Source organism: Rissa tridactyla, chromosome 5 (assembly GCF_028500815.1).
Source record: "Rissa tridactyla isolate bRisTri1 chromosome 5, bRisTri1.patW.cur.20221130, whole genome shotgun sequence".
Lineage (NCBI taxonomy): Eukaryota > Metazoa > Chordata > Aves > Charadriiformes > Laridae > Rissa > Rissa tridactyla.
The window spans coordinates 8927284-8943437 of record NC_071470.1 but is presented as its reverse complement, the minus strand read 5'-3'; the positions used below and the strand labels follow the sequence as shown (position 1 = coordinate 8943437).

General features: G+C 41.2%; 1 protein-coding gene across 2 annotated transcripts in view; it reads right to left on the bottom strand.

The window, feature by feature from the left end:
• Positions 1-5230: 5230 nt before the first annotated feature.
• The window catches only part of CNOT7 (CCR4-NOT transcription complex subunit 7), a 20449-nt gene continuing 9525 nt past the window's right edge, over positions 5231-16154 (bottom strand). The window contains exons 5-7 of one of the 2 annotated variants that reach the window (XM_054203044.1): positions 14584-14728; positions 9621-9731; positions 5231-6939 (exon numbers count right to left, since the gene is read on the bottom strand). In XM_054203044.1, the coding sequence (XP_054059019.1) occupies positions 6811-6939; positions 9621-9731; positions 14584-14728 (385 nt within the window). In that variant the 3' untranslated portion in view covers positions 5231-6810. Of the gene's footprint in view, positions 6940-9620; positions 9732-12720; positions 12978-14583; positions 14729-16154 lie in introns of those variants that run through there. The other variant, XM_054203045.1, reaches the window with a different exon arrangement.

Here is a 16154-nt window from a genome sequence, read left to right as displayed (position 1 = left end):
GTATATGCTCCAAGCTTTTCCCATTTTTATTTAAAACCCTTCCATAGATACTTGTGTTGAACCACACATTCTCATCCTAAACAAGATGAAAACCAAGAACGTGCTGCTCTGCTGCACGGGTGGTGGGGTGGCTTTGTTCCCACATCATTTGCAGTTATCACTTGTTCATCGGCGAGCTGGTAAGAGGACAGGAAAAGCAGCATCCTTCTGGGGTGAAATTCTGAGCAAGTGGCACCTGACGAAACCTAAGGAAATCCTTGCCTCCTTTCCCTTTGCACTTCTTCAGTTGTTCCCTTTTTAAAGTTTTCATCATCATTCTTCTCTCACTCTTCCCCTGCCCTTCCAGGGAAGTCCAGATTGAGAAGTCTTTCATTTGAAATGTACAATGGATATCTACATCCTATGTATTCCTCTCCCTCCCAAGGTTTATTCAAGATAAAGAATTCCTTAATTTCTCTAAGCTTTCCTTATGGCACTCATCACTGATACACAGAAACTCAGGCATCCTGAAATCTGGCTGTGTATTTTCCAGTATTTGGGGCAACGATTCCATCCTTCAACCCAGATCGCTGAGATCTTCTCAAGCAGATGGGCCCAACAGCTTGGCTGCAGCAGTTGGAAGAGTGTTCTGTAAGCCATGTCTCCTTTTTCCCACCTCCTGCCTGCTCAGTCCCACTGACTGGCATAACTGGAACAGACCCAACGCTTCCTGACAATCATCATTCTATGAAGTCATTCTCTTTTTTTTTTTTTCTTATGAAAACAGAACAATGCTCAGTTCACCTAAGAAGCAGTCCTGATTATAAAGACAAAATACACAGTGTATACAAACTGTGTTGCAGCCTGAACAACAGGAACCTATTTCCAGTTGTTTTCTCTATTATATCAGAAAGAAACTTGCCAGTAGTTCAGACAGATACAGGTACAACAGAGAAAAATCAGTGGCTTAGTAATGATATAAGCACACTAGTAATTAACTTTCATACAAAACACTACCATAGATACTGCAGATACATTCCAGAGCGTGCAGAAGGACAAGAAAGAGGGGGAACAGGGAGCTTGCAAAGCTCAGCTATTATATGATGAAAGGTAAATAAAAGACAATGCCAACTGCAACCACAGTTCTGCTGTGCTACCCTGTGAGAGATAAAGCAAGTTCTCCATAATGCATCTCAAAAAGTTCATCTGTTGCCAGCTTCTACCCGATGCACAGAGAAGGGAAGGCTTCCCTTCTCCTCCCTCCATCTCCCCCTCGCATGAGCCAGCACTGTTAATTGAGGGAAGTGTCCCACGAGCCCAGGAAAGAGCACACTCACACAAGATGATTCTCCCACTTCAGCAGAGGCAGAAAAAAGATCTCTTATCTGTGCTGGCAGGAAAAGGACAAGAGAAGCCTCTGCAGAAATCAGATCTTCACAGGTGGCGCAAGGAGCGCATTTCATTCCCAACCCAAGACTGCTAAAATAATGCAGGAGAACCCTCCTCGTTTCTCTGCCATACCTAGTCAGGAAAGAGGGAGGAAAACACCAAAACAATCATGCTATAGAGATGGGTAAAGGGAATGATGTTTGTATTGCAATTCAATTGTGCATACAACCGCTATATTGTCATTGTGTTGTGATTTCATTATATTGCTGTATCACTTCTCTAAATCAAAATCCCACATAAAAGCAGATGTCTTCAACTAAGTAAGTTGGGTACTAAAGCATTAAGCCCTCCTCACGTGGAATATCTAGAACAACCTGGTCAAAGAGTATTACACTAAGACACTCGCTTTGCCAGCTGATTTGCTTAGCCCTTTGCCTGTTTTTCTAAGTGACTCCAAAAAGATTACACAAAAGGGTTTTACAGAGCTGAACAAGTACTACCACTCCAGCACATTGAGCCAACACGATTAAATGACAGACTTCTTAAGCACTAGTGCTTGTAGGTTAGGAAATTTTACTTGGAACTATTAAATGAAAATACTATAAAATTATACTATCTGCCATGTGGGTTTCTACGACAAGGATACCTCAAAAGACAGGCTTGCTTCTAACTTTGGTTCTGAAGTACATCCTGTTACTTAAGGCAGCATTTAAGGTTACTCCCCCAGCATGAAAATTAATACCATCAGTGCTGTGCAATTAACAGAGACATAACTTGTAACCCAGCAGAAATAATTCCCAACTGGATCTATGCACAGCTAAAGATCTTTGTTACCAACCAGCTTCTCCCGCTGTGACTAATCAGCCTCTTCAGATGTTCCTCAGACCCACTGTTTGCTCTCTGCAGCTGTTGAGGCTCCCACATTCCAAGCACTACTACTGGAATTATCTTTGATGCAGTAATTTTAAACTAAAGAAAACCAGATGAACAATAACTGATCCCCCAAGACACACTGTCTTCTTTTGCTCCCAAGAGCTTGACATGCCCCATTACACAAGAGTGGAACCAACCGCATCTCTCTTCTGTCAGCAAAACACGGCATTACACAAGCAAAAGCCTACCTGAGGAGGCAAAGCATGGACCTCACACAAAGCAGGCTGCCTGCATGAGTTATGTCTGCCACGTCCGTGCTACACAACAGAGAGAAACCGCTCAGTCTTCACTGCGTGGATTGTTCTCTGGGTGACCAATAAGGAAATGTGCCTGTGGGTGCAGAAGACACTTACTCCTGCCTCATCTATTTCAGGCACCAGCATCAAGTGCAGTCTATGTAAGCGTGCTCTAGTATCACAGAAGAGTTTGCATTGGAAGGGACCTGTCGTGATCATCCAGTCCCACGTACCTGCTTGAAGGAGGGTAAAATACAGCAAGCTGGTCAGAAATTATTTCTCCTTTATAAATCCAGGCTGACTACTTCCAATCACCTTCTTATCCGTTCTGTTTAGAAACAGTTTCTAGAATTATCTGCTCATCACCTTTCCAGGGACCGAGGTAAGGTTGACCAGCCTGCAGTTCCCTGCATCCTCCTTGCCCTTCCTGAAGGCAAGAGTGACATCTGTTCTCTTGCCGTCCTCAGGAAACTACCCTTATCACCACAACCTTTCAGAGATAACGACAATGGCCTTGCAATGACATCAGTCATCTCCCTCAGTGCTTGTGGGTGTATCCTATCAGGTCCTCTGAACTTCTTTGTTCAAGTGTTCCTAACTTGATCCTCTTCCACCAAGGATGTCTTCCTCATTCCAGACCTTGCTTGGCATCTCAGGGACCTGGTATTCCTGAAGGAAGGTCTTCCAAAAACCAAAGGCAGCATTGAGTATCTTGGCCTTGTCCATGTCCTTTGTCACTAGGTCTCCTGCCCCCTTTCAGCAGTGGCCTCACATTTTCTCTCGTCTTTGCTCCTGATGTCCCTGTAGAAGCTTTTCTTGCTGTTCTTCATGTCCCTCACCAAATTCACCTCCAGACAGATTTTGGCTTTCTTAACCCAACCCCTACACACTGAGACAGCATCACCTGTCCCTGCTGCCACCTTTCGTACACTTCCTTTCTATCTTTGAGTTTGGCGAGAAGCTCCTTGTTCATCAATGCAGGCTTCCTCCTACTTTCACTTAATTTCCTGCGTGGGGGAATGAACCGTTCATGAGGTTGGAGTAACCAGTCAGGTACGATTAGAGAAAGTTCTCGGATGCCAGAGGTTATAGGTTATCCCCAAATTCCTAAGGGAAAAAGCCCCAAATACTCTGAATATGTTCCAGACTTGTTTTCTTACATCTCAAAAGATCCTTCTTGCCTACTTTCAATGAGCAAAGGGATTAAATGCATTTTTTTAAAAATTAAATTAAAAAAAAAATTGACAGAGAACATAGTGTTCCTAGAACAGACTCATCTGACTCCAGGAGCCAAAAATACAAGTGAATAAAAAAAAAAGATCAAATATAACAGGTTTTGATATTGCATTTCTTCTGACAAACCTACTCAAACAACGATAGATTTTAAACGGCTTGGGAAGAGCGGAGGCCTGGAAAGAGAATTCTTGTCTCTGAACAACAAGGTGCATGTCTAGGCAGCTGGAACTGTGCCTGCCCACTTATTTTTGCAAAAGCAATTAAAGCTGCCCACTTTGGAAACAGATTCCGATTTCAGGCTCTGCAGTTCAGAAGTAACAGTCCTACACATGAGAAGAAATGACTTTTTACATAATCTCTACAATTCACCATTTAAGCCACTCCTTAATGGAAATTAAATCTAATTTTGTCACTGAAACTGAACGATGCACAGATGCCTCCCCAGCTGGAAGGCAGATCACATGGACCAGACCAGGAGCTCTCGCACAGAATAAAGCATAACCTTAGTTTCATGCTGATCAGTGGCTTCTGAGAAAAGCTTTTTTTTTTTTCCAGGAAGAAAACTAAAGAGTAGAATTTCTTAAAGTCAGTACTCCATGAGAATTTTGGGCTAGGACTTACACAAATGGCCTGGTCCTGCAGACTGCCTGCTCATTAGCAGCTGGGACACAAACAAGACACACAACCATCATGCACCTTTGGGTTTAGGTTCTTCCAAAAAGGAGTCCAAGCTCTGCCAGGTTCACAGCAGGAAGCAAAGCACAGCATGGCACATGGCACGTGGGATGCTCAGCAGCCGCTTCAAAAGCGCTTCCCAATCTGAACTGTTACTGTAGGCACACATTTAGAAGCCTCTAAAAACTTTCTTTTATCCACAACTAAAAAGTTATTTCAAAAAAACCCACCCCAAAGTTCTTCGAAGAGTCATTCCCTTCAAAAGCCACCCACAGACAGCTCTGTCAGGATGCTTTAGGCAAAGCTACAGAACTTTAAAGGAAACGCATCCAACTTTGGGGGTTCTTCATTCCACGTGAATGCAAATTTCCCACATAAGCCCATAGTTCGAGCATGAAAAGACAGACATTGATGCCACAGTGGGAATCCATCCTGTTCTCCTGTTAGATAGTCCCTATCTTATCAAAGCCAAAGACGACCAAAGTTAAAACAAGTCACCATCATCTAATGCATAATGTCATTAAAATTAATTACTACTGGGATTAGGATGCCTCAGCAGTAAATTGTCCTCACCACTCTTGCCACTCCAGTCAGCAGGAACGCGGTGATTGGGAACACACAAACAGAATCCTGCTCCGAAAGCGGCATCAGTCGGGGAGCAGCAAATCAGATCCTTTTCTAAGCACGTGGAAGAGAACTCTTGCGCCCAAACAAAACAGGACACAGAATTGAACTGACTCAAGACATTCCAGGAAAAATTTTGCAACAAAACCACCAGTCTCTTATGTAAGAAAACATTTCTTAGGCCTTTATTTACAAAAGCTTTAAAAACAAATACCCTCTGTTATGCAAATTACTTGTTGTTTAAAAAGGACCACCCAGTTACATCATCGTAACTCAATGAAAAAAAGGTGTTTGATTTTTTTTTTTTTTTTTTTAAGTACAAGGTAAAACAGAATAATTTGGCAAACATTCGGAGATTTTTCTACCATTGATTCCTGTGTGGAACACGCACCCACATCCGCGCGCACAGGCACACAGTGTCCCACATTCCGTCATTTCAGGCTCGTATTTAGCTATTCAATACCAAAAATCCTTCCTGCACAACTGCTCTGTAACACATGCTATGCAGAGTTAAGAATGAACTTTAGGGTCCTTTAAAACAATATATGTAAAATATATTGCTAAGATATACTCAAAAATAAACTAGCATTACACTCCTCAGGCAACTTTATTAGCTATAAGTTATTTATATTTTGTTGTTTTACAACAAATATCTGTAACATCTGTCTTTGTAGCAACTACAAAAAAAGCAAGATCTAATTGTCCTAATTCAATTAAATAGTATTTTTTTCAGATCTTTGGGTTTTATCTTCAACTAAACTGACTTTCAAAAAATCATCAAATCAAGTACATAATAAATATGACTTCATAAAAAATATTTGAGATGTACATTATGAGAATAAAAGCTACAAAGTTAATCGAGGGAAGTGTGCCGTTACAAAACTCCTACTATTCCGCTATCCTTCAACTCTCAGCTTAATGGCAAAAGCGCTAAAGTCACAGCTGTTCTCTTCCTGAAGGGTGTAAAGCTGTTTTTTCAAGCTTCTTTTCCCCACCACAGAGCGGTTTTAAAGCAGCAGCCGACCAGCAGTCGGCGAGTGCAGGATGTGTTCGAAGACGACCAAACACCAGTAAATAACAGCAGTTACTACAATTTCAGTAGTTTGTTTTGCTCGAACAAACGGAGGTTATACAGCAAAATACATCACGTTCTACGGGTTAAGATGCCAAGGAAATAACAGCGTGAAGCTGCTGAACTTGGCAGGTGATTGTTTTCTAGCTGAGGGCAAAAGAAAAAACCCAAACGAAACTTCAAATAAAACAGAGGATCTGAGTCAGAGATGCTCTCTAAAGTGCAAATTTGATGGTCCACAATCTTGAATAGCTAAAACGCCTGCGTACTGGAAGGAACAGACATGAATGGGGAAATTAGTTACAATCAGTGCCAGTTAATTTGGAGAAGGGAGGGGAAAGAGACAAAAATACCCAGAAGATCAATACAGGTAAGTTTACCAGACATTATGATTTAGCTTTCCCCTTCTCTCTGCCACACTGATCCTATACACGCTTCTTTACAAATGTTCTAGTTACAAGGCCAAAATGTAACCAGAAAATTTTACATATCAATATTAAGATCAAAATCTGTGATAGGAACAGTCAAGTTTAGTACATAGAAAGGCAGAAAAGGAAATGTGCTGAGAAAGGAGGGAAAAAACGCCTTATTGTCCAAGGGCTTCAACCAGAGATAAAACCTATGTACAAGCATGTGGAGGTCAAAGAGACGGCCTTTCATTTCATGTCATGACTGTTTGTTGGCTTCTTCTTCATAGGCGTTTCCTGTGCCATTTTGTACATAAGATGACCCCGAACCAAGGCCGTATAAGTGGCCGCAATATTTGGCATCGTCAATGTGATCTTCAAAGAACATCTGAAGAGTTAAGAGAGAGACACAAATTATTGCCAAAGAAAAGGCCCAGTTTAAATAGAACTATAGAAAGGCTTTAAAACGTTACTTTCTTGTTAGCATAAGATCTCAAATCCCAAGGTGCAGAAGGCGATATAATTAACAACACACTTGATCTCAACACATTATCAAAATGCGCTCTATGACAGGACTCTTTAAGGTAAATCTGTCAATGAATACAGTCAGTCTTCCTGCGCACCTTTCCTGATGAAGTGGCCAAATACAGTGTTTGGGTAATTTTGTATTATCAGTTATCATTCATTTTTCTGCAAGCGCAAAGCTATTTCTCCAACTAATTTCCGTGGAATTTCTCACAACAGGCATCCACTGAGCATCCCCCACTGGTGTCCATACTCTACCTGCTCCTCAGTGGGGGGGGTGTCATCATACTCTGTCTTGAAATGGAGGTATGTCCTGATTTATATTATAAGAGTTTGGGGGTGGGGAGAGTGTTTGAGCACAAACCCTATTCCGGAGTTTACAGAAATGCAGAAAGATGCATTTCCATCTAGGTCCTCACACGGGCTTCATTTAAAAACGAAGAGCAACATTAATTTTGTACTAAGGCTCCATTTACACCGTACAAATCTTAATTACAAAGAGCACCTTTCAGTGGAAGGCATATGAAACCCCATGATACTCTACCTCTCAGACTTAAGGTTTCAAGGAAAAACACAAATCGCCCACAAAAAAACCAACCCAAAACAACACAGATACACAAAAATTCTTCACCGTAAAAACTTCACGGCAACAAAAACTTTACTGGACATCCCAGTGGTTGACATTTTGAAATCTAAGAAAATCTAAGGCAGCCAGGAGCAGGGCGGACGCAGTTCCCAGTTTAAACGCAGAGGAGCGCGTATACCACACAGCCTGAAAACTGCTCCCTTCAAGCTTTGCTCTGAGTAGCACAGTCTGGATGGAAGGTTCTGTACTGCAGGAACTGAGGACCTCAATTAGAGGTTTTAAAGCCCCAGCAGTTCTTAAAGAAACCAACAGGTAGGAAACCCCCAAAACAGCAGCTCTACTGTTGCAGTGTCAATATTTCTGATGGGAAGAAAGAGATCAGCAACTTTTTTGGCTGGGACTCAAAATCCCAGCAAGTTGCAACTCCTTCACAGCAATTAGTAACACAGCAGTAACACATTTACTAGTTTTGTACCTCTAAAAGCGTTGTAAAATGAAGTTTTCCCCCTCAGAAATACATTGGTAAACAATGAACTTTACTTAAAAGGCTTTAAAAACGCACATTGAATACAATTCTTTGCTGACTACTGTGTCCTTATTTAGAAATGCTGTATTTGCAAAGAATCTATGAAAATACCAAAAAAAATTTCAAGCAGCTAATTTGCCATGTAACACAAACTGCATCTCATTAGAGAAACAGTCATGGGTTTGAACCTTTTCTTACCTGAAAGGCAGTATCTTAGGCATGATTATCGTATTCTTCCTCTTTCCCTTTATTTGCTTTGGATTTTGTTTCAAATTCAAGAGTGAAAGATTAACAATACCGGGCAGATGGCAGTGAGCAGCACTGGCCTGGGATGGTACCGGGAACACCATCCTCTCTCTGGCACCGGCAGCCCGTGTCCTGCTGGACAAGTGCAACAGCTCCAGCGGTGGCAGAACAGAGCGTTATGATGAGCGAACCAAGCTGAAATCACAGCATTTACTTCTCCCCTGCCACCTCACCAGTATTTGTCAGAAACTCGTGGTCATTTTCACCTCTCTACAAAAGGCTGGATTACAGAATGTAGGCACCTCCACATACAGTACTAAACCTTACTAAAAGATGAGGTTTGCTATCGCCATCTGCTTTGAGGGGGTGAATGTCGCTGAACTGCTGGCAGAACGCCACGTTCGGATTCGCTGGCATTTGACCAGTGCAGCTGCTTTCCAGAAGAGGCCCCTTCAACATCTGCTTGTTCTGCTATTGTAAAATAGCCTAATATCTTCCTTTGGTACGCAGGCAAGCAGCAAGCGTACATGAAGCTTGTAAGACATGATTTCCCTTGCTGCAAACCTTGAATTAACTGACTGACGTATAATCTTTTAGGACCTGAGTTAATCAGTGCTTTACTCCGTGAGAAGGAACAAATGCATGGACATTCTCCACAGTAGCCTGAAAGTCATTATTTAATACACCTGTAGCCCATGAGTTTAGCTAGTGCAGATACTCTTTCCCCCCGTGACCCGTCACATGCAGCAGCACACAGCAGCTGGGTATTACACTAAGCAGAAGCTCCAAAAAAATTTTGGCTTGAGTACAGTCACTGAGAATGGAGTCTGGCTCCAGCAGCTCATAACTCACTGCAGCAGCCACCTAAAAAAAGAAGTGCCCTGCAAAACAGGGAAGGGGAAAAAAAAAAACTAAACCCAAAACATCACAAAAAAATCCAAAAGCCAGGCACAGGCTGGAAAGAGGAAGCAATACTTGCTCATAGCAGCCATGCAGGAACTGGTAGGGCTGGTTCACGCTTCTTCTGGGGAAAATACAGGTGGTATTACTTTTGTCAAGAAAGTAGTGATCCCTGAAGCCATTCAGAGACCTCCTTAAAATCTGGCAGACTTATCAAAATCAGCAATTCCATCTGACTGTCACAGCACATTACCATCACGGAGATAAAACCAATACATCCACCTACTTCTCTCATTTTGAAAAAGGCCATTCCTGTGAGTAAAGAGTCAGATCCTGCCTGATGTTGTGGTCCTATCCTTTCCAGCTCTAACTGCTCAGCCACTTCTTGTAATCCACCCTGAAAAAGAAAACATTTTTGTTAACTGCTGAAAAAAATTAAATCAGAAAACCGAGCAGCTACGTTTGGGAAAATCTGTTACACAAGTCGTACAACCTCAGGTATATTTTGACATTTGCACAGTAGCTGAAACAGTCGTTATAGTAGATAAATACACACCTGGGGAATCAAACTTCCAGTATCAATAGCAACATTAGATTTCTGTGTCAGTAGGGATTAAATAAAGCAGTATCTGTGACCAACAAAACTATCACTCCTTCCTGTTCCAGCTTCTCCAGTAACAAGATGTCATTACTTAACAAAACAGTTCCTTCAAGATGCTGAAAGGACTGGCAATGCTGAAGAACAAGACCAGGTGTTCCTGTACTCCTTCTATTTGAATGGAAGTTTAAAAGGTAAAAATCTTGTTCTACAAACACAAGAATTCAAGTGCTTACAAATGAGGTGCCCATGTGCCTCCATGTGTTAAAGTATCTAGGCTTCCTTTGAAACAGACCTTTTTCTTTCCACTTACCTTTCAACAATTAAGTTGAGGGTTTTTCCACTTCCCTTCACAAAAACTGCGAGTATCCTTAAGTATCTAGAACACTACAGGGAGTCTAGGAAAATGTTACACAGCAGGCATTGAGAAACCAGGTGGTAAAGTCAAAAAAGGAAGAAAGTGCCCACTCCATCTCTACAAGACATTCTACCCCTCTTTAAACTTTGTTCCATTACCTGCCGTAAGATAGGGGGGAAAAAACACCACCACATGTAAAAAAACCCATCCTCTTTCAACTAGCTTTCTAAGATACTACAAATCCAATGGTATAGCCAGCCTTTCTGTTAGAGATGTATATTTAACAGTCACATGTGTCATGAAACCTACTTCTTAAATCATATAAACATCTTGCATACAAAAAGGGAACAATTTCAAACAGTAATTGTCTGTTTTGAACGGTGATACAAGGTTTAAAAGCACAGACTGTGAAGCTATAGACATCACTCCGAAGCTGCACATCTATCTGCTCTTAAAGGGAAAATTTCTCCAATTTTGAAGCAAATTCGCTTCCCAATAAGCAGAGTGACTAAATAGGCCTGGTTTTAGTAATGGTAATAACCACTCCATGTGGAAGCAAACCCATCAGAAGTTGGTTTGGTTTTACATAGATAACAGAGATGAGTTGAAGGAAAGATATATTATACTATAACTGCAATCTCTTAATGCTGTGAGCTACTCTGTGAGCACATAATTTTGTACACCGACTCTTTTTTTTTTTTTTAAATCATTAAGCCATAAAGCTACTGAAAATAGACTAAAGCACATGCAACACGTTCTTAAAGGTCTAGAAAGATCAAAAAAAAAAAAACCAAACAAGAAACCCCCAAATCCTTAGTGCTGCCACAAGCTATGCAAGGCAAAAACGTTGCAGAGAAGCAATGAATGCTTTTAAAAAAAGACTGCCTAGTATCCGGGTTCCCTTCCCTTGCACTCTTAACCTGTTTAAAGTACAGGAAGGGAAGCAATAAGCGGTAAAAGCATTAACAGTCAAAGTTCAAACTCACAGAGCAGTAAAAATAAAGTCTGACCTGAAAATCAGATCAAACATTATGAAAATTCCTGCGAGTCTTATGGCAACAGGTTTGGGTCCAATTTCTTGTTTAAAAAATTGGAAGCTTCGGTAGTAAGATTCCCAAGTAACACCTAAAACCAACATGGAAACCTAGTACCAGTAGTTTTATTCCATCTTGAGCAGCAGGAATAGATTTTACAGAAGTTTAAGATGAGAGTAAGTCTATGCACTGTATAGTTAAGCACTGAAGCTAGCTTCTTTTCTTTCTGTGCTCGGATACAGCATTTGAACAGTACAGACAGCTCAGTTATTTAACTTACACTCTCAAAAGCGTTCTGAGGGTTGGTGTGCAGGAGGAAAAAGTGCATTTCAGACACAAGCATGTTCTCTGCTTTCATAATTCCAATAACGAGCCGTTAGTGAACAACAGCAGGGAAGCCCGCACCCTTTCAGGGCACAATTTTCTGCTCCTAAACCCTCTGCTTCCTCAAGCTGCGAATTAGCAGTGCCTCATCCTCAGGTTCTGCTGGCTGCAGGACTACCTACTCTAGCTTCAAACAACTTTGAAGAAAAAACACTCAAGAATAAAAATCAGTAATATTTACACAGCAGCTGCAAGCTCTGGAATGTAGGCTTAGTAATTCAAAATTTACAGTAGCAGCAGCCTACAGAAGAATGCTTTGAAAATAGCGCTTCTAATGGTATATATCTATTTGTAAATATATTACACACCACTTCTGTGTGGCACTTCATGGTCTATAACTGCAATAATTACAGAATAAAACCTGGTTGTCTCTGAAAATTAATAGTCTACTAAGATTCTGTTTCAGGCAAGATTTTGGCACCCCAGAGAAGAACATTTAACTCTTGGGGGAGAAGGAGGAATTCTTTCAAGTTTTCAGAGCACTGGTCTTTCAAGAAAGAGGCCACAGAACGATTTACACAATCACACGACCACAGTCAACAGCAAAACCAGTTCAAACTCTCAAGTTTCACAGCACTGGTACCAGAGTCCATTGTTCTGTACGACCCTCCATATCAAAAGCAAGTCTCCAATAAGGTCTATAAATCTACATTACTGAGAATTGCTGTTACTGTCAAAAGGTCTGTAATTGTCTACATAGAAAGATTTTTAGAAAACAAGCAAGAGTTTAACCTACACTATGTTAATATCTCAAGTTAACTCCCAATGTGCATGCCAGTAAAGTACACCCAAACCCATCTGAGTTAGGGCAACATACTGTAAATTCACAGACTACTTAATTCCACAAGAAGAGCATCAAACAGCTCCCCAGTCCGCAAGCATCTCTCTTGTCTCATAGCCAGAAATTCTTTTCTGGGTACAAGTGGACAGGGAGTGGGGGACCTACAGCAAGTCAGTGACTTTCATATGAAAAATAACTCAGACAAGTCAATAAAGGACAACTGCACAGCAGTTCGATTCACTGCAATTTAATAGCGGTTGGAAGTGACAGACATTAGGTGACAGCGCATGCATTTTTAAGTCACAACACTGAATGTTTAGCAACTTGTTTCAGACAGCTGCTCTCAGCACAGTACAAGTCCACCATCCCTTCATGGCTGGTAAATCTGGAGGGGCAGGGCAGTCTACATCCCTTCCCCTCCTCTGATCACCAGCCCGCAGGTTAGGTGACAGGAACAAGACTTCCTGCAGGAAAGCTGACCTACAGCTCTGAAAAAAAAAATAAAAAATAAGTCACCCTTGTTCTCGAGGTTTGCTTAAATAAGACCTGTGAAGGTTTTTCTTGTCTTCCAAAAAAAAAAAAAAATTACTCTCTCTAAACAGTGCAGGTTACACACAACTACATCTTAACAAAACGACAGGAGGTACAATCCCCTCCTCCCCAAACCCACTGGGAATGTCACTTCTGGAACGGTGACACGGAAAGTCATTCTGTCACCTTTCCTACATCACTAAAGTTGGGTTACGCATTCCGTTCTCGGTGAGTGTGTCACCACCACTAAGACACCAGATGCTTTACTTTGCTTCACCAGGAGTGAGAAAGGGAGGGTTTGGTTTTTTTTGAGGTTCCCCCTTGTTCCTCCTTTAAGACTCCTGAAGCTTCTGAACACCATTTTCGGTTCTGGCCTCTGTGGAGAAAGACTATTTCTAAGCTGTTTGCTAATACTCAGTTGTTTGCTCAGCCGATCGTACCAATAGTAACTCTAGATGAACACAAGTAGGTATACTTTTCATACTAACAGGAAGGGAGATCTCCATTTTCAACATTAATTTCATTAGCAAAACGATTTTCACACCTTCCTTCCCACACAAGTATGCTACTACTTAGAAGTGACACACTATTTGTTTATCTCAGAAAGAATCGGAGGACTGTAAACCCCACGCAGGTCACTAGTTGAGCACGACGAAGCAGCAAGCCATTCCTTAGTCAGGATTTGGTTGTATTACAGTCAGCGTTCTCCTTTTCCTGCAGGTTCTCATTAAGAAAGCCTAGAGACTGGAGTCACTTCCCTTAAAAGCAGCAAGCCATTAATTGCCTCAGATGAGCGATGCACCTCATTCCAGCAGCAGTCCAGACTCTTACAGGTCTTTGGCAAGTAAAGCTGTTAAGCGTCCCTGCAGCATCTTTCTTTCACTTGCTGTCTTCCCCTTCACATACTTAGTTCCAGTTTCCATCCATTCTCCAGTCCAATTAAGTATCCAAATTTTATGCCTGACAGAGTAAGCCAATCAGTAACCCCGCTGGCCTGATATGAGGGATTAGTTTCTAGTACTGCATTTTTTTTTCCTAGAAGTCACATGTTGTCCCTGAACATACGCTGTTTATCTTTCTTTACGGAGCCATCTGAAACGTTCTTCGCTCCATTCCTCTTCCCGAGACACTTCCACAGCATCAGCGGTGCAATTACCTTTGCCAAGACGACTGCAGTCCTTTAGTGGACTGCGCAACGAGGAAATAAAGAGTATACGAAACCCATCAATTCTTATGGCTCAAGAAGTGAAGAATCAATTCCAAACATGGGTTTATCATCTGTCAATAAAGACTGGGTGCTATAAATACAGTTTCAACATACTATTTTTAACTGGTAAGCAGTTATAAAAAAAATAATAAAAAAAAAAAATCAATGTGTGCTCCTGCCTGCCTCTATTAATAGCCTTTAACATTAAATACATGAAGTGTGAGACAACAAGGCTGTTTAATGGGTATTATCAAAGCAAAACCAGAAAATAAAAATACAGAAAATAAGTACTTTTAGGAGAAAGTACTCTCTCTCCAAAAGCAAAATTTGTTCTGAGCCATTAACAGATTACTCACCTTCAGATTTTTGCAACTCTTCATGAGATATTTTACATCGTAGATGACGGGGAAAAACAATCGCAGTATCTCAAAAAAGTCCAGCTCTTCTTCAGGTAAATTAGAGTTTGTCAGAATTTTGATTAGATAGCCAAAGTCATAGCCACTGCAAATTAATATCAAAAAACAATATAAGCAAATAACATAGAAACATCCTTCTCACTTCCAACATCAAAACTCTATTACCCATCAACAGGACGCTTTGCTTAATTTCAATGCAACTGAAACTGACTCTTACAACAGACTAAGCCTCGGTGTCAATGGCCCCATGGCAGCTTTCACTAAAACATTTTCATTTACTCTCACTAATGCCAAGAAGGAAAACCAGATCTACCTAGAGGAGCTTCTCCAAATCCTGAAACAACATGCTGCTGGGGCTCCATCCGATAACAAGAACGTAAACCAGAAAGACTCCTAGCTGGTTCCTTACACACAGGCTGGAGCTTCTCACCACAAACTGAATGAGAGACACACTTCTACAGTTCTTGAAATCCAAAGGATTCCCGAGTTTCCAGAGCCAATGTATGTTTATGGCTGGAGGCGAGTTTCACGCTCAGCACTGATAAAGAACAGATTTTCTTTCAACTTTCCCAATGAAATCAGCACACAGTTAGACAACTGAAAAAATTAGTATTTTGTACACTTTTACTCCTTTCAGAGGCAGGGACAGAGTAAGTTAGAAAGTGTTTTACGTGTACATATAAGTCAGCAGGAGGCAGCAACGTAACTGAGCGGTACGGGTTTGGTAGAAGAAGCTGAGGTATTATATATAATGTGTGTGTGGCGGAAAGAAGAGTTTGGGAAGACTTCCTTCTCAGTATCTTGGCTGAAGAAAGAGGACGTAGGAATGAGGTGTGGAAGTTAAAAGGGAAATCATGTACTTTTATAAAGTGTTATGAGAGGAAACAGAGGGTTTAAATCATAGGAGAGAGAGATGACAGGTATTAAGCAGGACTAAACACAACAACAAAAAGCAGTGATAACTAGTTATCCTTTTCCCTGGGAAAATCCGTCATGGTTTCAGCTTGGCTGGCCTCTAATCAAACGACAAAGGCAGAGATTACAAGTCAGATTATTCAGGATCTGATCAGGAATCAGATCCGTTCTGATCCCTTGTACTTGCAGGATTGCTCGTGTACATATACACTGAACAAAACGGGGGAGCAATACATTATCTTGTTACTAGGTTTGCATTGAACCAAATCAGTTCCTAGATTTTATTGACATGCAATTTTAAAAATGTCTGTACTAACAGAGAAGATGAAAACACACAGCAGGGCCGCCTCTACTGGAGACTGCATCAGTTTCGCTGCTTAAGGAACCTTAGTGTATAGCTGAGAGACAATTCAAGTGAATGGTTGGCCACCACAGACTCCATGTTCCCAGTTTAAGACTTGATGTTCATTCTTGGTTACATGAGGATCATATTCAAAACCAAAAATTTTGCAACTTGGTAAATCTTGACTGAGATGTTTAACTGTGAGATGAGCAATACAGAAGAGGAATCAGTTAAGAGCGCAGTACTACCGATC